Source organism: Mirounga leonina, unplaced genomic scaffold (assembly GCF_011800145.1).
Source record: "Mirounga leonina isolate KUSES-001 unplaced genomic scaffold, KU_Mleo_1.0 Mir_200, whole genome shotgun sequence".
NCBI lineage: Eukaryota > Metazoa > Chordata > Mammalia > Carnivora > Phocidae > Mirounga > Mirounga leonina.
The window spans coordinates 9,083,651-9,106,978 of record NW_023270503.1 but is presented as its reverse complement, the minus strand read 5'-3'; the positions used below and the strand labels follow the sequence as shown (position 1 = coordinate 9,106,978).

General features: G+C 56.9%; 1 protein-coding gene across 1 annotated transcript in view; it reads right to left on the bottom strand.

The window, feature by feature from the left end:
• The window catches only part of TMEM132E (transmembrane protein 132E), a 51,764-nt gene extending 29,088 nt beyond the window's left edge, over nucleotides 1-22,676 (bottom strand). The window contains exon 1 of the mRNA XM_035027456.1: nucleotides 22,610-22,676. Within this exon, the coding sequence (XP_034883347.1) occupies nucleotides 22,610-22,676 (67 nt within the window). The remainder of the gene's footprint in view (nucleotides 1-22,609) is intronic.
• Nucleotides 22,677-23,328: the final 652 nt, after the last annotated feature.

The following is a 23,328-nucleotide window of genomic DNA, read 5'->3' as shown; positions in this document are numbered from 1 at the left end:
GCAGTGGGGGTCTGCAGCTCAAGTTTGGAAGAAACCTGGCTTTGAATCCCAGCCCCGCTTTTCTTCAGCTGTGTGACCTTGAGCAAGCTGCTCAACCTTGCTGAGCCTCAGCCACCTGTCCGTTAAAGGGCTGACAACAGTAATGGATGCTTCACGGGCCTGCCGTGAAGATAGGAGGGTATGATGCAGGCTCTGCACATGGCGCCTGGCAGATACGTGCTCAGTAATAAATGCTAGCAATTGCTATTAATAATAAATCACTCTCATTAGACTTAGGACTTTATCTTCCTGAAAATGCATTTGTTCCTTTATTCAGTCCTTCAAAGGCTTTCTGCGTGCCAGGTAGGGGAGAGAGAGGTCACCATTGGACTCTGAGGGGGACAGACCCACAGGTAGCTAACTTGGCTGCTAAGGGTGTATAGGGCAGGGAATCATGGGGTCCGCCTGGGAGGCTCAGCAGGCCCCTCCACTGGGGCACGTGAGTAGGATTTTGCCAGGAAGAGCCAGGGCTGGGTGGGTGAGCACGGTGACATGGGACATTTGGGATGTGGTGAGTTCAGGCACCAATGGCCATCTGGGTGGGGGGAGCACCCCGAGAGCATGTGTTTAGCGGGAGAGGGCAGAGAGGTGGGTGAAGGCACAGGAGAATGGGCAAGGCCAGATCAGGGCTCTGGATGCCACCGTGAGGAGCTTGGAGGATTCCATCCTATACCTGGGCAGTGGGAGAGGGAGGCTGGTAAAGGCAGGAGCGCAGTGGTGACATGGTCAGATTTTCATGTTGAAAACAGACCCCCTGGACACAGGACGCAGTTGCGGTGGTCCGGGGGAGAGACGCGGGGCCCAAGTGGGGTGGTGACGGTGAGGAAGCAGAGGACCCTTCCTGAGAAGCCACTGTGAAGCCCAGACTCAAGGGCCCATCTGTCTGAGCCTGGTCCCAGCTCCACAGCCCAGCTGCTGTGCGGCCTCGGGCAAATTACCACCCTCTCTGGACCTGCTTCCTTGTCTGCAAAGTGGAGACAGTACTGGTACCCACCAGGGTTGTTGGGAGGATTCAATGAGTTAATATGTGCAAACCCCTTAGAAAAAATGCCAGGTCATGAGTAAGCACCAGCAGGTGCTCTGTCTCTCTCTGTCACTTTATAGCAGCATTGCCAACCAGACCCAGGCCAGGTGAGGGAGGAAGGAGGTGGGAGAGGGAGAGGTCTAGATGGTGGGCACTTTGCCCACTTTGGCCTCCGGGTGGAAGGAGGGCAGCTCCACTGAGGGAGGCAAGGCTCAGCGGGGTGACCGGGCCCGGTGGGTGACAGAAGTGAGGAAGCCGTGCCATATCCCGAGCAGACGTGGCTGGGTGGCTGGGTCTGGCGCCCAGGGCTCCGAGCGTGGCTGAGACGGCCGAGGGGGAGGACTGCCCCCAGGGCACATGGCTGAGAGGGGGGGGAGGGGGGGCGGGGAAGGAGAGGAGCTGCAAGGAGGCTGAGAAGGCGGGGTTGGGGTGGGGGGTCGGTGCATGGGGACGCCCAGGGGAGAGAGCTGGCCAGAAGAGGACAGCACCACAGATCACACCCAGGGAAGGAATGGCCCCTGCGGGCTCCCTCCAAGGTCGGGGCCAAAGTCCACTCAGCATCACCACCCACGTCGCCCTGTGTCCCCCGTCCAACGGATGCCTATGTAGGAGCAGGCACGGCACACACCCTCCCTGTCCACGGCACCTCCCACGGTGTGGCGGTTTAGTTAATATGACCAGGAAGGCACCACTTGGCTAAGCCTGGGAGTCCTCAGCTGGCTTCCGTGGAGCACATCTGCACGTGTGCTGGCCGCTGAGCTGTATCCTCCCTTGTGACCTCTCTGGGCCTCGGTCTCTCTCCCAGGAACGATAGCAAGGAGCTAAGTGGCCCCTCCCCGGGCCCCTTCCAGCCCTGACAACCTCTGCCCCAAGGCCACAGGTGGTCTGTGGGTCTGTCACTCCAGCCTCCTGCCCTGGGGGCCCCCGACACCCACAGACTGGGCAATCTGAGGTCCCTCACATCCGAGAGGCCACCCTGGCTTATCCTCGAAGGGAGTGTCCCAGGAGAGGACACCTGGGAGGTGAGGGTCTCCTGCATTCGTCACTGTCCTGCACCCTGACCCTCACCCACCCTACTTCCTGTCAGCCAAGATGCAGCCCCAAAGAGCACTTCCCAGAAGAGCTTAGCACCAAGAAACTACCTCTGGGCCCCACACAGGCCAGCTGGTCTACCTCCATCCCTGGTAAGCCAGGCCTAGGCTAGGGGACAGGTCTCACAGGAAGAGCTCCTCGGGAGGCCATGTCCCCACGTGGCCCTGCACAGCTGCCTCTGGTGTTCTGCACCAGCACTTCTGGGGCGTCTCCTGAGAGGTGACTCTCTTCTCTCTGCAGACGGTTCACTTTCTTCAGCCCACTTGGACCTGCTTCCCCATCTTCTGCCCTTGGCGTAAGTGAGTCTGTTCACGAGGCGGGTGAAGAAAGCCATGTGGTAGGGTCTCCAAGGGAAGCTCAACTCATTCCATGGTGGACGCTGACCCTGTGTGTGGCCTGCTTCCAGATTCTCTTCTCCTGCCCACCTCCCCCAGAAACCAGTGCCCTGGGCGATGCCCTCCCTGCCCTGAGTGTTAAGCCCAGATTGAGTCCATGGGGAGGAAATCTGAGCCATAGTGGCTTTCAGGAGACGTGTGAAGGCATGGAAGAGAGAAGGGCTCCTTCCCCTCCACCCCCCACCCCTTCTAGGATGACTTGTCAAATGTGAGAGCTGTAGGGCCCTAGCCCAACTTCCTCTCCAGGTCCGGAGTTGGGTAAACTGAGGCCCAGAGGAGTGAAGGGGCCTGTCTCAGCTCCCACAACTCAGGGTAGATGGAGCTACGTGTTGGTCTGGGGACCCTCGCCTCAAGTGCTGCTACCCCCACTCCTCTTGTGGGTGAGGCCAGGCCCAGGTACTCACAGGGCCCAGCTTCCGAGCAGCACTGTTGTCCCTTCCAGAAGATGGCTGTTCTCTCCGTGGCTGGGCGGCCAAGCAGACGCAGCTGGCTTTTCTCTGGAGACATGGATTTTTGTCCCCACCTCCCTTTTCTGGTGGACGGTGGAGCCTGATAGAGTGGGGAAGTGGTTTCCAAACCGTGTTCCTTGGCACCTCTTGGCGGCACAGACCGAGCGCCTTTGGGAAGCTGTAGGGTCCAAATGGTGTGGGGAGAGGGGCGCGGGACCCAGGCTCCGAATGCCAGGCGCAGATCCTTCTATTCCGCTAACTTGGAGCCATCTCCTCCCTGGAGGACCCCTAATTGCTCATCTCTGGAGCAGGGATTAACCCTGCCTGACCTACCTTACGGGGCAACTGCAGGGGTGACAGCTGTGGAGGCCCTCAGGAAGCGCACTGGGAGGGGTCACAAGGTTCAGGACTGTCCCTGAGCCTGGGGCTTTGGGATGGGGGTGGGAGAAAGAGGCCAGGGCACTGCGTCCTCCTTCCCTCCGCACTGCTTCCTCCCTTGGAAGCCCCAGAGGGACCACAGCCATTACAGAGAAGGGACTTCAAGTCGACAAAGACAAATTGGCTTAATTGACCCAAATTAGCAGCAGGGAGGGCCTTGATGGCCCAGCTGCTGGTACATTTAATCACTGTCACCCTGTGTGGTCAGGGATGGGCCCCCTCCCCCAAGGCCATCAGGGTCACCTCCCCTCTGAATGGCCGCCTCTCTGGAGTCCTCTGGCAGCAGGAAGTAGGGCTGGGACTTTGGGGACAAAGACAGCTTTCGGCCAGAGGTCGGAACACCCTGCAGAGCTGAGCCCGGCACTCAGGAGAGACACCCTGGTCTGGGATTGGGCCGCCTCAGGAGCTGGGGGGCCCTCTCAAGGCCCTCAGTCTGAGTTCTGTGGCTGCCCTTTGCAGCTGACTGGCCCACAGACGGACCATCATCCCTCCCCTGAGATGCTGCCCCACTCCTGCACTCTAGAGGCTCAGCGGAGGGAGGGCGCTGGCCAGACCTCTGGACCAGCCTCTTCTCTGTCAGTTGTCCCCCGCATTCCTTAATGACTCTGGGATGATGGTCAAGTCGGGGTCTCCTGCAAACCTCCAGAAGGTTGAGCCAGAGCCCTCCTTGGTGTCTGGTGACACCCTTCCCAGGACTCTGGTCAGCTGTTACCGCCCAAATCCTGTGTCCTGAGAAGGCAGTAAGGACACTCCTCCCCACCCCAGCCCCCTTCAGGTTTCTGCCTGCTCCCTGGTGGGGACCGTCCCCTCTCTCTTCCCACAGCAAACACTGTTAGACACCCACTGTGAGCTGGGCCTGGGCTGGACCTCCAGGTCAGGGGGGGTCCCGTGACCTCATGGCCTCCCTCTCCCAGCTCCCCATCTCCAGCTGCACCTTTTTTTCTGCTTGGAATCTCTGATCTGCCAGAGCTGTCCTTGCATGCCCTGTGGAGGCCGTGTGTGCAAAGGACCCTGACGTCTGTGTCCTTCACAGCTGCGTCCCGGGCCCCAGCTCTGCCCTGGCCACTCTAACCCCTGGCCCTCTGCCTGCCCCGGACACCTCAGCCCTTCTCTGGCTTCTCTCCTCAACTGCCACTCAGCCCCCCTCCCTCTGACTCCTCTCTGCCATCTCCACAGATGCGCCATGGAGTTCAATCTGGGTATTCAGGTCCCAACTCAGCACAGGCCCCAAGGGTGGGGCCCATGTTTTGCTCACTGGGAGTGGAACATTCTCTCCCTCTCCCTCCCTCCCTCCCTCCCTCTCTCTCTCTCTCTCTCTCTCTCTCTCTCTCTCTCACACACACACACACACACACACACACACTCCAACTGATAGACGGGCTGCTTATCAAAGTTCCCCGGAAATTGGGTATTAGGACCTGGAAGTGCATTCCAATGCCTTCCTCCACAGAGCCAGTGTTACCAACAGCAGTTCTGTTCCCAGGCTAGCCCACCAAACGGAGGTTGCCTATAATGTGTCCAAAAGATATTTATTGGGCACCTACTAGGTGTCTCATGAAACTGAACAGCGGTTCTAACAGTGTCCCCTTGAGTTCTGTGCCCTGAAACAGAGGACTACGTGAGAGAATGAGAAGACAAAAAACAAAACCAAGTCTCTCTTAAAAATCACTTAAAAATAGGACAGGCCTGTCCTTCCTATCACCTTCTCTATCCCCTTCCTCCTTCCGAGGGCCTCCAGCCTCTGGACCCCAGGGCCTCCAAGTCCCCTCTGCACAGGACCCCAGCATGGCGGCAGCCCCCCTGGGCTCATCCCGGTTCTAGAAGCTTTATAAGATGCAGGTTCCCAGGCCCCTCCCCAGCCACACAGGTCAGCAGGTCTGGGCGGGTCCTAGAAGGGGACACCTGCCTACTACCAGCCCTCCTGTCTTGTTCTAGTAGTGCGTCTCAAGGATCACCTGGGAGCCCATGCCGTACCCCAGACCAGTGGCTTCAGAATCACTAGGGCTGGGACCCAAGGCACAAGCAGTTTTTTAAAAAACTCCTGAATGTGTGGCCAAGATTCAGAAGTGCTGTCGGAGTTGTTCTATTTCTCTTTGTCTCCCCTTTCCCTACACCTGAACCCCCAGACACCATAACTCACACCTGCCCCCTCCCCCTTCTCACTCCCGTGTCTTCTGGGGACCCACGTCCCTGCCTTGATGGTGACACTTAATTCCATACACCCGGAGTCAGACCAAGCAAGTGTCTGCAGGACCTGGGATGAGGAGTCCACATCTTGGGGCAATCAAGTTTGGCTGAATGGGATCCCGGAGGCTGGAGGCCAAAGGCTGTGTTTAGGCCTGGACAGGATTGCCCTGCATCTCTCCCAGCTGGGGGGTCCAGGGTCCTGTGGGTTACCACTTCCTCAGCCCCGGAAACCCTGCACTGCTGGGCCAGGGCCGGGGTCCCCAGCCTGGGTCCCATAAGCTCATGACGAGTGCAGGCTCACAAACCCAAATTGGTGGAAGGTGATTTCACATTTGTAACAATTACTCACTTAATTGGGTTCCAATTAAATTGGAGAGGAAGCGCGGGGCTGTGTCTGTGTTTATTCTCCTCCTTTCTCCTTCTGTACATCAAAGAAAGTGCAGGGAGGGTGACAAACGGCCTTTATTCCATCTGGAACAATCCGCATCCTGTCAGGGGCAGCCAGGGCTGTCCTGGGGCCCCACCTGCCGCCTCCTGAGCAGCTCTCATGCCTGCATTTCTCATCAGAAGCTGGACTCATTCAAGAGTCCTGGGGGGGCTGGGTGCCCAGGCAGGAGCCAAGTCTTCTCATGGGCTTCACCCTCACCAGCGGGGCTGAATGTGGACCCAGGGGATCAGGGGCAGGGAGGTGGAGCGACTGCCCCCAGTTGAGCAGCACTATCCAGGCAGAGTGGATGGGGCCTCAGAGATGGATTAAGGAGACCCTGGGCTTGCCAGCTGGGCTCACTAGGGTGTCTCCAGGGCCACCCCAGGGTGACAGGGGAAGGTGGGGCAGATGAGCCCTCAGGGAGACACCTCTACTCTCCATTTAACCCATAGCTCTTTGACCTACATCATCTATTAACTGTATTATATGTAATTTATGTAATATATATTATATATTATGTATTTCCCTGGCCAGAAAAGAAAATTACTGATTGAGTCCAATTCTGTCACATCTTAGAAAGGGAAACTGAGGCCCAGAAGGGGGAAGAGACTTGTTCAAGTCCGTGCCACCATTTTAGGGCCTAGTTTGTTAGGATCAAGGTCTTCTGGTCCTGATCTCAGTTCCCTGTGGCCAAGAGATGGTCAGGGCAGTGGGGGGAGGGGGGAGGGGGGACTTGTGGAGAGGTTGTGGAGTGAAGGATGGCCAGGCCAGGGTCTCGTGGAAGCACCTCCCTCCTGCCTCTGACCTCTGCTCCCCAAGAGGGCCCTCTCTGTGGTCCACACTGCAAAGAGGCCAGGAGGTCATGATGGTGACCAGGGGCTGAGGCTGGGCTCATGTCCCCAGGGGGTGCTAGCTCATCCCCTCTGGCTGGATACCCTACCCCCAGGAGAACCAGGCTTGTGCCTGGGGGCCCTGGTCACAGGAGGACATCAAAGGGGCCAAATATGTGGAAAGACACCTACCTCGCCAGTGTCTGGTGCACAGGAGATATTTAGGAAAGCTTTATACAATGAATGAATGAATGAATGCTTGACTGAGTCATGGAAATGGAGCCCAGTCTAGGAATCAGGGCCTAAGCTCCTAATGTGGGGTGAAGGAAGTGAGGCTCTACAAAGAAGTGGTTGCAGAACAAAGGAAGTTAGCCCTGCCCAGAGAGAAGCCCCTGCTTGATGGGGCAGGCACAATCTCTCCTGGGAAAGCCTCTCATCTGATGAGAGAGGCACTGTCTTCTCTGGAGGAGCCCCAGACTGATGAGGGAGGCACAACTTCACCCTGGGAGAGTCCCCAGCCTGAAGGGGGAAGGAAGAATGTCCCTGTCCTGGGGAGCTCCCTGTCTGATGGGGGATGCACCTGACTTGGGCGGCCTCCTGCCTGAGGGAGGAGGCAAAGCCTGGTCTATGAGGCTGTGGTACCTCTTCCTGGGTTAAGGGGCAGAGAGAGGGCTCTGTGTCTGGGTGCCGGGCAGGAAGGAGCTGGGAGCGGGGACCAGGCAGGAGGAGAGCCATCCACATTCTGGTCAGGCAGCCACTCGCTGAGTTATTATTATTTCTTTTCTTTTTTTTCTTTTTTTTTTTTTTTTGAGCTACTTAGAGCAATTTAAAGAAATCATTTAGGGGCCATTTAGGGAGAAGAGAAAAGATGAAGACTTTTAAAGGCAGGGCCCGGGGATGGTTTTATGCAGATCAGCTTTGCAGGGCTGCCAAGGAGAATCTGGATTCTGAGGGGTGTGGAGAAGGGGAGGGGGCCTGCAGGGTTTCTGCTCTGACAAATCTCCCGCTGGGGTCCCAAGGCAGCAGCCCGGGACCGAGGAAAGGGATGGGTGTGGAGCATATGTTGGGCAGAGGGCTGAGACACATGAGGATGGAAGCCAGCACCAGTGGATGAACCAGTCACTTTGTGCTTTGGTTTCCCCTTTGGTAACTGGGGCATCTGCATGGGTGAGTTGACGGCCCTGGGACCAAGCTGAACAGGGATGACACTTCCTCTATGATATTGGGGCAATATCACAGGGGGCCCTTGGACCTGGAGCTGCAGACTCAGGAGCTAGGGCCCAGCAGGAGTGGAAGGCACAGTGTCCAGAGAAGAGGCAGACTTCCCCATCTGTGACCTGGGCCCGTCACTTCTCCCTTCGGATCCCCTCCTCATCCGTGTAATGGGGATCAGGATGGCCCATTTCACAGGCTGGGCTTACCTGTGATAAGGTGATAGAGTGTGTGCTAGCCATTTTTGAGCTGCCCAGGGCACCATGCTCCTTGGTCTTGGCGGGGAATGGTGGCAAACATCAGGGGTGAGAGCCTGACCTTTGAATACCCCCTCCTCCTGCCCACCCTCCAGACAGGAGAAATTGCTCTTCGAGGGCTGAACAGGGACCTAAGTGACCTGCGCTGGGCTGGGACCAAAGGCCTGGACCCGATGCCCGGGGAATGCAGGTCACTTGCGTGTGTATCCATGTGTGGGTGTGTGACGCGGCAGTAAGAGAAGCGGGGAGGGCGGGTGGGGGGAAAATGAGAAAATGGGTCACACATTTAGCAAAGCCTTCCCCACAGTTCACATTTCACGCTGTTTGTGATGTGATTATCGGAGATGGAATCTGGTTACTCCGTGTGAACCTCGTGCCTGCTGAGACAGATCCCCCAGATACAGCCGCTGTGGAAGCTGGACGTGGCAGGGGTACCCAGATCTGTGACCAACTGGCTTCCTCCGGCGACTGTTGGCCTTGCTGGCCCCTCACCCACCTCCAACACCCTCATGCAAGACCTCTGAAGACACATGACAAGCTCACTGCGCCGGGCATCAGGACCCCGGGTCTTAGGTGTGGCTTTGCCGTGCCCCATCGCTGCGTAATCTGTCCCTTTCTGGACCTTTGTGTTCTTATCTTTCAAAATAGGGATGGCTCAAGAATGAGAGGGGGGCCTGAAGCTCCCATCTAGCTCCCCTGACCCAAGGCGCTCTGACTTTAAGTATCTTGCTGCACTGAGCGGCCCCTGTGTGCCACGGTGCAGAAAGGATTTTAGAGGGCACCAGCTTTCAGTACGCTCATCAAGCATGGATGGCGCGCCAGCCGCAGGGAGGGCGCTATGCACGGGGATCCCCGCTGTCCGCCTTCCCTCCGGCCAGAACTTCAGTAGCGAGGGTAATAATCTATCTAGTATGTCTTGTCTGCCCAGCATCCAGACAGAGCCGGGGCTGTCACATGCACCAGCTCCTGGAACCCCCGTGACCTCAGGTATAGGTGCTGTTTGCAAGGAGGTTCCCTCGCCGCGAGCTGGACTCTCTCCAGCACTCGGCAGGAGCCGGTTGGGCGCGGCTGGGGACAGAATGGCCACCCCTGCTGCCACTGCGGCTCAGCTCACCAGTTCACAGAGACTTGGGCACTGATCGTTGCAAAATGACAGGACACCGCAGCCGCCCCTTTCCAGAGTCCAGGGGAGGCCGGTCGCCTGCCCCTCTGGACCCTGGCACGGATCCTACTGCACGACAAGTGTTTGCATCCTTGTCCCACATCCGCTGGCGACCGCATTGTCACTGCTGCATGACCACTGTTTGTCACAGCACTTGGCGCGGGGTAGGTTTTCAAAACCATGTGCTGAACAAAAGTATCGTTACCATTTCCTGAGCATTTAACTACCAGCCAGGCACTGCTCCAAGCACATTATGTGCATTTATTGATGCATTACAACAACCCTATGAGACAGGTACTCTTGTTCTCCCATTTTATAGATGTGGAAACTGAGCCACAGAGCAGTGACATAATTTTCCCAAGACCACAAAGTTAGGATATGGCAGATGAGTGTGGGAAGGAAGGAAGGAAGGGAGGAAGGGAGGAAGGAAGGAAGAAATTAGTTCTCTCTGGTCTCTGTCACCCATTTAACACCCAGATCTCTTGTCCCAGTGGCTCTCTGGGGAGAAAAGTGAGAGGAGGGGAAGGAGCAACGTTTTTATTCTTTCACTCCACACGTGTGTACTGAGCATCTCGTGTGTGCCAGGCATGGATCCAGGCGCTGGGAATGAATATAGCAGTGAACAAGACAGCCGGGGTCTCAGCTCTCAGGAGCTTCCATCCCAAGGGGGGTGTCAGTCCCTGATCCAGGAAACATATAACTACACACCATGTCAGGTGAAGGGAGACAGTGGGGGGCAGAGTGAGGTGTGGGCAGGGCTAGCATGGATAGGGGATGGCCAGGGAGGGCTACTCTGGGACATGCATTTGAGGGGAGGCCTGAAGAGGGTGGGGGCATGAGTCACGCTTACTGGGGGGAGGAGGCCAGGTGAGGGGCAACAAGAGACAAGTCACTAAGGCTCGGTGCCTGGCGTGTGTGAGGACAGCGGAGGACAGGGCTGGGGGCGCCAAGCAGCCGAGAAGGAAGATCCGGCCAGGAAAAGGGACAGATCATGCCAGCCTTGTCACTTGGCTTTCCCTCTTAGTGAGGTAGAGGGTTCTGAGCAGGAGAGTGACTTGATCTGACGCATGGTTTACAGGATCTCAGGGCAGAGACGGAAGAAAGGTGGCCTCCGGGAGGCGACTGGGAGCCCCTGCATGGATAGGTCACCGTGGCCAGCATGAGTCACGCCAGGGCTGGGAAGGAGCTGGGTAGGCTCTCGTGGGCAGGGAATATCCAAGGACTGCATTTGAAAGGCCAGTGGCCCAGCCCACCAATCCCAGGGCCCCTGAAGGAAGCTCCCAGGGGACAATTTGGTAGCGTCCTTGGGGAGCACCTGGCCCTGCCCTGTCCAGGACGGCAGCTACTCTCTTGGCTTTGCTACTGAGCAACTGAAATGGGGCTAGCTGGAATTGCCATGTGCTTCTGTAGGAGTTAACCACAAGAGACTTCGAAGATTTAATACAGAATTAAAAAGAAACAATGTAAAATACCTCCTTACTAATTTTTATGCTGACTACATGTTGAAATGATAACCTTTTGTATATATTGGTTAAAATATATTAAAATTCATTTCACCTGTTTCTTTTTACTTCTTCTCTGTGATAACTAGGAAAATGTAACTTACAGAGGTGGCTCCGGGTCTATCTCCATTGGATTTCAGAGACCCAGAGACCCACCTCCAGCGGGAGGAAGGCTCTATCTGAGGCAGGTGGCTGGTGGAGAGAGCCCAGAGGCAGAGGAAGGACACAGTGGGAGGTTGGGGAGACAGGGGCCCTGTGGGTGGGTCAGATCATTTGAGGTGACTCCTAGGGGCTCATGATGAATAAGAAATGGTTACAGTGACCTGTACCAAATTCTGACTCGCCAGCAGGGTGAATGACCCCAGTTACCCTGCCCCTAAGTGCCCTACAGGACGGGTTTGCTTTTTTCCCTCCTGTCTGCAGATGAAGAATCTGAGACCCAAGAGGAAGACGAGGCAGCCCTGCGACCAGGATCTGCATGTGCTTTGGGCTGCAGGATGCATCAGACCAAGTGTTTCAGGAGCGCCCCGGACTCTGCATCTATAACCCCAGACCTATTTTTGGCAACGGCGCAGAACTACCGTGCAAGCAATGCAAATATCCACAAGCCATGGCCTCACCAGCCCAGTATGACCCAGGCATTGCGGTGGGGCCAGATGTGGGACCCCAGAATGCCTCTCCCGCCCGGGGACAGGAAGAGAAATGGAGGGAGGGAGAGGGTCTGGCTGCTGGCCGCTGCTGTGTTTAAAGCAGGCAGCATGTTGCTAGGAGGCATCAAGGGTAAGAAAAATAAGACCCCAAACAAAACAAAACAGAAAAACCCAACCACCAGAAAAGCGATCTCCGGGAAGTCTTTGGCACCATCTTAACTGTGCTTCCCAGCAGCGAGGCCTGGCTCCAGGCAAGAAAAGAAAGACACAAACCAAGCCTACCATGTTTACTGAGCCCTCCAGCAGGCCCACGGCTTTTGTTCTGGGCACTTCCATCCTTGCACCCTTGCAGCAGCCTTGCCCCAGAGAGGTGACGCCATTACTCCCATTCTGCTGATGGGGAAGCCGAGGCTCAGGGAGACAGGCAGGCAAATGCTTCTGGGTCACCCAGCTGCACTGCAGCGGGGCTGAGATTCAAACCTACATTTGTGTGACTCGAAAAACCTACACCATTCTCTGAGCTGACATGGCTTCTTCTGAGGCTTTCCTGGGGTCCAAGCGCTGGCTGTGACCCCTGGGGAGCTGACCCCTTGACCTCCGGCTGCCAGTTGGGCTGGGGAACGGGGAGAGAGGCTGGGCATTTGTTGAAAATGCTGAGGGTGCTCTCGTCTCTCTCACTTCTCCTACCAGGCCACGTTCCCCAGGACTCCTGACACTCGTGGACCCCCAGGGGGTCAGAAATGGCTGTGGGCCTTAGGCGAGTCCCTTTGGCTCTCTGGGCCTTAGCTGCTGGGATAATCAGGACAGCTCCAAACAATGAGCCTTAGGCTGCAGGCTCTGGACCTCACATCTGCCATCAGATCTCAACAGAGGCAGGAACCAAGAAGTAGAAAGAAGTCAGGCCATGGGCAAGTGGCTGAGTCAGCACTCAGATCTGTCTCTCTGGTTCTAAGGGTGGGCTCTTTGCCATATGGTGGTACCTCTTATGACAGCTAGTGGTCACTTCCCATCCCCAGAGTCCTCACTCAACAGCGTCCTTCAGCATTGCTCCAATCTGCAAATTGTCCCCAACCAAGTCATTACGGAGAACCCTGCTTTGATCACGTCACTCCCTCACTCCAGAACACTCAGTAGCTCCCCAGCACTCCACAGAACATAGGGTCAAAGTTATGAGGGGTCTCAAAAGAGCATCCAGGTAAAGAATTACCAACCATATACCCTGCATTTAGCCCCCTGTCCTGCTACTCCTTCCTAGGCAGCCGTAGTTCTCCCTCATTGGACTGAATTTGTAGGCCAAGAGCCATTTTTTGTCCTGTGTTTCTGTCCTCCCCAGGGTAGCAGACACACAGTAGATGCTGACTGATTAGTCTTCAGAGGCAGAACTCTCAAACCTTGTTAAGGCCTCCTGAAGTGGTACCTCCTCTGGGAAGCCTCCCATGATCTCTGGACTAGTTATGAGATTTCCCCCTCCATGACCCTCTTTATCCCTCCCGACACACCTATGACTGCCTTGTATCACAGTCTATGCAGACACAGTTCATCTGCCCGGGGCACCCCCTTAGAAGCCCCTCCTGGGACAGGCACCATATTTTCTTCATTTTTACATTTAACACAGTGCCTAGCATGCACTAGCCATGTTAATAACAACAACATTGACAGCCATCATTTTGGGGCACTTAGTATGTGCCGGGCACTATCCTCAGTGTCTGACATGAAACAAAGACTCATGTACGTAATTGTAACAACCCCGGAAGCTGGGTATTTTCATAATCATTTGCAGATGAATAAACCGAGGCACAGAGTCACATAGGAAGTGACAAAGCCAGGCAGGCTGGTTTTAGAGTCCAGGGCAGGGAAAAAGTGAGGGTAGAAGAGGAGAGCTATGAGCATCAGGACTAAAACAAAATGGAACAAAGTCTACTCCTGGCCCCATGGGAAAGATGCCTGGTGCCCACCACAGGGTGGGGCACATAGTAAGTGCTCAGTTAACAGAAGTGACGACTGAGGTAATCAGATAATTCAATAGGTGTTCTGACACAGGCTTGTGGTCAGTGGGGGCTGGGCTGGAGGAGGGCTGCAAGGCCTGAGTGGGGAGCCCAGCCCCCTGCACGATGCAAGTCCCCCCCACTGCTCACCCCACCACCTCCCCCAGCTCCAGCCTCCCTTCTCCAGCATTTCAGACCTCTCATGCATGGGGCAGGCGGCTGGCAGTTTTTCTCCTGCCGAGAACAGCCACAGAAAATTGAGATCATTTCTCTGCTATGTTGGCAGCTGAGAAAATGGTAATTTTTCCTATTTTCAATCCAAGAGTTCCTTCCTATTGGACAAAGGCCCCATACCACCTCGCTCTCCCCAGGAGGGACAGGGCCGGGGAGGGTGTGGTTCACCCCCCCCTCCACCGCCACCCCCAGGGCAGGTCACCTCCCAGCCTAAGAGGCATGGGCTGCCGTGGTCCTGCAGGGGCAGGGGCTGGTGGTGGAAGGAGGGGCCCCCAACTGAGCACTTGCAGACATAAAGCAGGGACAGGCAGAGAGGTCAAAGCAACAGGTAATCCAGAGTCCCTGTAGGGTGCTCAGGGATCCAGGGAAATGGGGTTTTGCTTTCCCTGCCCACAGAGCCTGCACACATCCTGGCTGGCATCCTTCCCAAATCAGAGTGGTGTAAGATCGCCATCCAAACAAGTGCCTATAATCCCCCTTGCCTCTGGAGTGAATTTTTTGCAAAAGGAGACAATTAGTTAAAAAATCAGAATCTGTGAAACAAACCGAGGCTAGCTCAGCATCCCAAATGTCTCAGCTGAGATGAAGGCGCTGGGGTCTGGCTTCCGCCATGGAGGCGATGGTGGGGGTTTGAGCAAGAAGAGGCTGAGGAAGCACCCAGTGCTGCAGCCCCATTTTACAGACAAGCGGTCCAAGCCCGCCGGAAGAGGCCAGGACAGCCACACGGTTCCTTTGGACATCTCTGCTGCAGCCGGCCCCCAGCATACCCTGCTCCTGCTCCCCTAGCATGGGGTGGTGGTGGGGCAGCAGGGAAGGCGACCACAGCCAGGATTGTGAGGATCAATAGGCTAAAGGGAGTAGCAGAGGTCCCCTCCCTGTGGCACTGAGTGTGTGTGTGTGGGGGGGCAGTCCCTGACCCTGCAGTTTCTGGAGCTCTGCAAGCCTGCAGCTGTGGGTCAGCTCAGGTCACCCCTGCTCTAAACTCTGCTATGGCTCCCCCTGTCACTGAGCCTATAAGTCAATGTTCTTACAAGAGCCTCCCTCGCCCCCACCCATTTCCCCCGATCCTCCTCATCTCGCAGTGTCCAGACCCTCTGGCCTCCACCCCTCGGGCCTCCTCGCTGTATCTGAATGGTCAAGCCCACTCCTGCCCGATGGCTGCCATCTGCAATATTCGCATACTCAGTGTGCTTCCTCACCTCCCACAAGTGTGCTTAATGCCACTCTATCAGACGAGCATTCATTCTGTACCGCACAACCTCTCCCAACACATACATGCATCCCCAATGCCCTTACCCTACCTTTTTTACTTTCCTTAGCCCCTTTTGCCTTCTAACAGATGATACAGTCCACTTATTTAACATATGTATTACTTGCTGTCTGCCTTTCTCCCCGCCTTCCACAAGAATACAGGTTCCATGAATACAGAGATTTGTGCTATACTCCCTGATCGTGGCAAGTACCTAGAACAGTGCCTGGCCCACAGGAAGCACCAACTGAATACTCACTGAGTGACAGGGAAGATGTCTATGTGTGCAAGTATGTGCACAAGGGTACATTCATTGACTCATCTGACAAATCATTAAATGCCTATTTTATTCCAGACATCCCAATAGACCCCAGGAATACAGCGGCAGGGAAGAAGCCACACACCGTCCAGGTCCACTCAGGCAATGGCCAGCAGGGAGGCCATGCAGTACGGTTATACACAGGGCAAATCGGCAATGAGTTGCAGAAGGCAGTGGGTCTTTGTCCATCTGAGAATCAGGGTGGGCTTCCAAGAGGAGGTGTGGTTACATTCTGACCTGAAGGCCGAGTAGGAGACAGGTATGGGAAGGTGTTTTGGTCAGAGGCCACAGCACGTACAGAGGCTCTGACACGGAAAGGAGCACCATTCATTCAAGGGACTGAAAGAAGCCTAGAGAGCAAGGGGGAAGAGGGGCTCGAGATGAGGGGGACCCACTCGGGTGTATGGGTCTATATGTCTGTCTGTCCATGTCTGTGCTTCTTCCCTGTGTGAGATGGGGAGGTACGGCAAGAAGACTTCCGTATTCAGGGTCAGAACGTATTCAGGGTGTGACCTCAAGAGCTGGTGTGGCGAGGACTCTGTGGAGCCTCAGTTTTGCTCTCTGTAAAATGGGGATCTACTGTGGAGATCCAATGAGAGGGTGCATCTGAACTTCAAGGAACCGTCTGAGCTCTCAAGCGCGTCTGGGTGTGCCCATGACCGAGTGGGCGTGCATGCAAGCGGGCGCCTGTGCCTCAAGCTCCCAGCGACACCGTTCTCCTGCCGTGACAAGTCTGCTGTGTCATCCGTACCAAGCCACCAAAAATATACTTGCTCCTGGCCCAGAGCCATGCTCTCCAACAGCCCCCGGGGGCAGTGGGGAGCGGAGGAGGAGGCCTGCAAGGTGGGGCCCTACACTTCTGGGCAGAGGTGGCCCTCTTGTCTCTCACCGTCAGGCCGTCACCAAGCAAGAGGACAGAGGCTACCTCTGAGGGCTGGGGCTGTGCTTCCTCCATCAGACTGGGGCCTCTTTGGCATGAGACTGTGTCCCCCTTGTCGTACTGGGCACTCCTGGGGGGCAGAAACCATTTTCCCTTCTCTCCGTCTTTCCCTCAGAAAAACAGAGAGGCTGTCACTCAGTGTAGCTGTGGCTCATTCTGTGTGAGGGTTGGCCACCTCCGGGGCCGTGTCCCTGGGCAGGGCTTCAGGGTTCAGGGTGTCCTGGCTGCCAGAGGGCCTGCCCTGTAAGGTCCGACGCCATTCAGACCTGGATTCTTGGGGGGAGATGCCTCTGAAAACCTCGACTATCATGAGTGTCATCCCGATTATCTAGGTGACCCTGGGCATATCACTCTCCCAGCTCTGAGGGCCCCGAGGTACAGGCCTAGGACGTGGAGACAAGCTGCAGAATCCACCAGCACGCGTGTATCCTGGCCTGCATCCAGTGTGGACAGAAAAGGAAGAGTCCCTCAAGAGAAGAGAGCAACCAGTTGTCCATCCTTCAGGCCAAAAAGGTGTGGGCAAGAATGCAGGAAGGGAATGCAGGAGGGATTCAAGGTTGATAAAAAGCAGAACTTTCCAAAGGCAGATAATCCTCTAGATAATTTAGGCAAAAGGGATTTTATTCAATTACCTTTTTTACCTTTTTCTGCACTGAGTTATTCGTTCTCGCATTCATTCCCTCCTGCAACAAGCCTTGAGTACCAGGCAATTGCTTCCATCATCCACTTCATCCTGTGTGTGCCAGCCCACAGGGGTGGATGTGTGGGCAGGGGGGGCTGGGGAAGGAGGGGCCGAAAGGGGCAAACACGACAGAAAAAAGGAGAAAATGACTTCTGGCCTCTCCCGCCTGTGTCCCCAGAGGGGCTAGCCCCTCTCTGTTACTGCACTGGCCTCACCTGGCTCGGTGTTTCCCTCCCCGGGGCGGGCTGTTTGTCCAGCAGTAGCCAGCCCAGCGCTGGTGCTCCCTGATACACTGCCCCATCCTTGGGCACAGCTGGAGTACGGCAGAGCTGGCCGAATTGATGGTCAGGAGGCCCACTTTTCATGTCAAAAGACAGAAAAGGAAAATAGAAAAAGAAATTCATTTTCTTAAAAAAACAAACAACGCACCACAACTGGTTCATTAATCTCTTATTAAAATTCTGTGCTGAGTACTGGCAAGGAAGAAGTAAGGAGGACCCTGAGGAGGGAATGGGGAGAAAGAAGTTAGCATCTGCTGGGGCCATCAGTGGAGGGAGGCCCCTCATGGGGCGGAGAAACATAAGGGACGAAACAGCAGGCTTGTCCATCACAAGAAGAGACGTGGAAGTGGGCGTGCTGGGCACTGTCCCCTCCTTGGCACAGGAGGAAAAAACTCAGAGAGGGAGATGGCTTTAATGTGGTTGCATGGCAAGTGGATGACAAAGTCAGGTTTTGAACCCCTGTTTCCTGTCTCCTGGGGACTCTGATTTCAAACTGCCTTGAATTTCAGAATCTGGCCCTTTTTCTAGTCTCCTCAACTGGACTTCGAGCTCATGAAAGAGAGCTGAAGATCAAGTCCGGAACTCCTCCATGCTCCGCTGTAGTGCTCCCCGAGGCCTATTACCACCATTGTGATTGGCTATCCTGACTGGTTGGGACTCCAGGTGGGCTTGAGGCCAGAAGTGTATCTTTGGACAAAAAGCCCTTGGGAGATGGGATAGCAGAGGTGGCAGGATCTCTGCGGAGTGGCCTACCAATCTAGGAACCCCCTTTAGGCTCTGGTGTTTGTTCTGATTCCAGAACATATGGCAGGGTGACCTTGGCCAGGCCCCTTCCCTCTCTGAGCTCCCAAGTCCTCATCTGCATGAAGGTTGGGGTGGTGGCTCTGTGTGGTTCTTTCAGTTTCAGGTTGTGGATGGACATCACCATGGGTAGGGCAGCAAAGCCAACCCTTCCCCTACCCCCACCATGCAAGCCCCCCCTGCCGCCCCCCGCCCCAGGTGGGCAGGCAGACCCTTGTGGTTGGAGTTGGTGCCCCTGAGGGTCTCGATTTCTGATTTCTGCAGCCTCACGAGCACTCACTGCCAATCTCAGGTCTGGGGGCCATCAGTTCCAGACAGGCCCCCGGCAAGGGTCTAGGAGATGCCCACGTCCTCCCCGCGTGTTCCAACGTGGCCTTACCTCCTCCAGCCAAGCACTGAGTTATCCTCAGGACTCTAATAAAGCTCATTTTCTGCCACCAAGTTTATAACACATCCCCACCTACTGGTCTTAAACATAACAAGGCTGCGTTGTGGTGTAGGGCTCCATGTGGCCAGGATGAAGATGGGTGTGTGTGCTTGCAGGGGGAGGGGGAGAGCATCTCTTCTCACTCCCAGTAGTGACAGAGCACCCCAAAGGTCAGTGCTGACCCTGTTCTGTGGTCCCTCCTGCCTCTCCAAAGGAGCTCAGAGCTTGGGTCATCAGTGGGGTGGAGAGAGCGTGGACCGAACCCACCGGGGAAACTCGCGGTTGCCAGTTGCACGTAAAGACACATGTATTTGAGGTCATGTAGTCAGAATGCCATGGGACACTACACTCATAACCTCTGGAGCAATGTTATAACATGTCACTCCAGATACGTGTACCCTGTATGTCCCCCACTAGAGGGTGTGGTGTGGCTCTGCCCCATTCCTTTGCTCTCTTCCTGGTGTCTCTGCCTAGCCCCTCCCTGTCCCGGCTTCTGCCCCATGCTCCAGAGCTCCCTTTCCAATTGTCACTGGGCAATTGAAACAACTCTCCATACAGAGTTGTCTTCCCAGCCCATTCATTTCTTCTGAGGACCTACTATGTGTCAAGCACTGGAAAATGGGGCAAAAATGAAGAATTTTAGAGCAGCACCTGCTCTAAATGCAAGGATGTGGAGACCAAGATGGGTGCACACATAGATATGCCCACGCCCCCCCTTCACACACACACACGTGTGCGCACGCATGCACGCACATACACTGTGGCCCCGGAGGAGTGCTGGGAAGGCGGCACGAAGAGCTGAGGCTGCACTCGAAAGAGCACTCGCCTCTGTTACAGGGTGGGGGCCACTGGTGGGAAGCCAAGGGGGAAGAGAGGCAGCCTCCCTGGAGGAGATGAGGTTGGAATTGGGTTTTGATGTCTGGGTAAGGACTTCTGGAGGCTGGTATTCCAGAGGGAGGAGCTGCTGGGCACAAAAGCAGAGAGACAGGGAGGTGAGTAGGGTGATACCTCCTAAGATGCATGGAGGATGCCGGGCAGGCAGTGCCTGCCCCTGAGGTGAAGATGCGGCTCGAGACAAGATCATATAGGGCCTTTGATTCCAGGGGCCAAAGAGGGGATCCTTGATCCTATAGGCAGCAGTGAAGGTTACTGAGTAGGAGGCTGACATTATCAGCTCTACCACAGACTTCACCAGCACCCTACCCCCCTAAACTCCCATTCAAACTAAAAATGGAGCAGAAAGCCTCCCCAAAGGCCAGATGCAGGAAAGTGGCCTTCTCAGATGTTCTCTGGCAGAAGCCTGGAGACCAAGAGCGGAGTCTGGGCTGTCACCCCACAGGCTGAGCTGGGCCCTGAAAGATAGTGGGACTCCATTCACACATGGTATCTGCCCAGCGGTCCTGGCAGAAAGTGAGAAAGGAGAGGGACGGGAGGCCACACTGCTTGTGGAAGATGGGGAACATGAGGGAGACAGCCCAAGGTCACCCTGCCCCATGGCGCCAGAGTCAGACAGCAACCCAGGCTATTTGGCTCCCAGTCTGGCTGTGTGGTCAGAAGTCTGTGGGCTCAGTAGCCTGCCAGGCACCAAAACCTGCAACTTCCCCCTCCCGAACCCCGGCATCTTTGAAGAGCCCAGAGATCCCAACCAAGAGCAAGCTTGAAGTGAGACGAAGTCCATGTACCCTTTTCTTGATAGAGGAACTGTTTGGGTGGGTAGGTATCAGGCAGCCTTAAAGGAAGAAGGTCCAGGGAAGATGGGTTTTTTTGGGGGGGGGTGGATCTTCTGTGATTCTGGCCTTATCCATTTTTGGGGGGTGTTTCCCTAAGCTTTGAGCATCTGCTGGCACCCTTCCTCAAGGAAGGGGAGATTGAGGCAAGGGATGGGGACTCAGGGAAGGAGCTTGGAAAGGGAGCGGGATAATCAGGAAGGGAAAAATGCCTGCTCAGTGGGGGGGACTCCCACCCCACCTCTGTCAACAGCTTCTTTCAGCTCACCAGCCAGCCCTGGGTCCTGTGTGTACCCGCACCGGGCTAAGCACTGGTTGTGCAGAGGGACAGTGGAGAATAAGCCCATGGGTCTGCCTCCACCACTCCAGGACTAACAGGGCACAGGGAAGACAGGGACATCTAAGGAGAAAATGAAGTAGATTGCTAACGCTCCAGAGAAGCAGCGCCAGGAGGACAAGGCCCTACTGGGGCTGGATCTTAAGAAGCAGGCAGGATTCTGGCACGTGAGGAAAGAGAAAGGGTCTTTAATGCCAGGCTTGAGGGCTCGGGAAGCTGGGCAGTGGGAACCTAATAAGAGCGTCTGAGCTGCCCCCAGGTGGGTTTTAGAAAGGGAACTCAGGCGACAAGACACAAGGTGCAGAGTGGGGCAGAACCACGCCTAGACCCAGGCCTGAGCTCAGTTTCCTCCTGCTAGGCGCCCAGGTCCCCTGCTCACCAGGGCCAAGTCCCCAGCGCAGCCCCTACAGCTCCAGTGCGCAGACCCGCAGAGCCCACCGCCCCACCCCTTCCCCTCCCTCACTCTTGCACACGGAGCCGAGATTTCTGGTTCCCAGCTGCATTCCCCCTGCCCCCACCCCCTCCCGCTGCCCTGCCCATTCTTCTGATAAAGAACTGAGCTTGGCTGTGTCTGGTGAACTGAACTCCAAACAGCTCCCATCCCAGGGTCACCCCCAGCCGGGAAGAACCAATCCACCCTCGAGGGAGGTCAGCCTGTTCCCCACCCCCTCCTAACCCCAGGACCCTAGATTCCCGGAGCCGATTCCTTTCCTTATTCTTCCAACCTTGAGAACGCGCCTTGGTCAGGATGAGAGGCAGCTGGTTAGAGGCCGTGCGCGCGCTCAAGGGGAGCTTGGGCAGGCTCCTCAGGACTGGGCAGATGTGGGCAAAAGCTGAGCACGACATACCGAGGGTCTTGCATCAACCGGAGAGCCTACTGGTCTCTCCATCTAAGTCCCTCTCCAGCCTGTCCAGGCTGGGTGCACCCCTCAGCAGGGGGCAACAAAGCCCCCCCCACCCCCACCCCCGTTGGGGAAATGTGTCCCAGGTCTTCCGGCTTCACGTTGGGAGGGGGCAGAGGGCCTCTCTTTTCCATTCTCCTCCTCCGCCCCAGCTCTCTCCCTCCCCACTCGGTCAGCGCCCCTCGCCTCCTGGAGCGCCTCCAGCTTGCAGAAGGCCCGCTGCAGCCTACTCCCGTCGGATCGGAGTTTCCACTCTGGGGGGCTGTTCAGAGACCCTCTGTCCCCTACCCGTACCCCTGCTGTCCCACTGCCAGAGCGCGCCAGCCCCGGCCCCTCCCTCTCCCACCCCCTTTACCGCGGAGCCCCGGGCGAGCCTAGGGAGCAGATGCAACAGATTGCAGAATGCGAGAGCGCAGAACCCGCTCCCTCCGCGCGCCGCCCGCCGCCCCGGCCTGTGCCCGTGGCCCAGACCCCCGCCCTCCGGGCTCGGCTAAGCCGGCCATTTAGATGCAGCTCACAGGACCGTGGGCGGCGAGCGGCGAGCAGCCACGGCTCCCCGGGTCCCCGTCAGTCCACTTCCCTTCCCGAGGACCGCCGCAGGAAGCTAGGCGGCGGGCGGCGCGGCCCCGCACCGGCCTGCGCACCAGGGGCGGAGAAGACACGATCCCCGCGAACCCAGCCGGCCCCCAGCCCCGCCGGCTGCGGGGGTGCGAGTGGAAGGAGGGGCGGCCCGGACACGATCTAGCGGATCCCTTGGATCCCCACAGATTTCCGTGGGCGGACACGCCCCCAGACTCTCGGGTTTGGACCCTTCTTGTGGAGTGCCCCCCCCCGCCCTTTTCTGGGGCCGGGTTCGGTCCCCAGGGCGGGGCTCGCAGCCTCCGCTCCCGCCAAAGGGCTGGGGGAGCTGGAGGTAACTCGAGCTGCAGCCCGAGATGCCCGGCTGGGAGCGGCGGCTGCGAGTCCGGGGGGTGGGGGCTCGCCTTTCTCCAGTCTCCTCTGTGCCCCCTCCAGCGGCGCCCGCCGCATCTTCACTCCCGAGTCCGCGCCGCGACACTTACCGTGGGCGAGCAGCGCCGAGAGGCAGAGCAGGGCGGCGCCGCCGCGGCCCGACATCCTTGGGGCCATGGCCGAAGCTGGAGCGGGAAGGGGCCGAGGGGGCAACAGTCGTCGACGACTTGGCCCCAGGCTGGGCTCGGTCACATCCAACTCAGGGTGGCCGCGGCGCCCGAATGTCTCTGCTGAAGCTCTGGGGGCCAGGGAGTGCAATTCGGGGACACTTTGAGGGGAGGGGGCGTCCCAGGCGCGGCCGGCTACACCCTCGGAGCTGGTAGGGGCGCAGCTCCGGGCGGGAGGAGCCTCCACCTCCCCAGGCTGGTGCCCCCTGCAGGATCTGTGCGGCGAGGGGGGAGCCGCACGTGCGGTCCCGGAGCCCAGTGGCCACCGGCGTCTCGGGGACTGCCTAGAGCCAAGTGCTGGATCCCCCAGGCCCGAGGCTCAGCTCGAATCCGAACTCGCTCGAGGGTGCAGATTTCCGACGCAAGCCCCAGTTTCTTCGGTTTCGGTAGTAACCCCACATAGATAGCGCGGCTTCCTTCCTCCAAGCGCCCTGCAGCAGCCCCAGCATAAAAATCCCAGGTTAGGTGCAAATGAATGATTTCTTTCGCAAAGAAAGAGAAAATCCAGGCAACTTTAATCCATCTGTAGCAGGAAAAGTTTCCGTGCAGTGCTGAGACCGGCAACGCGGGTCGCCACCACCCTAGGCGACGCCAGGACAAAA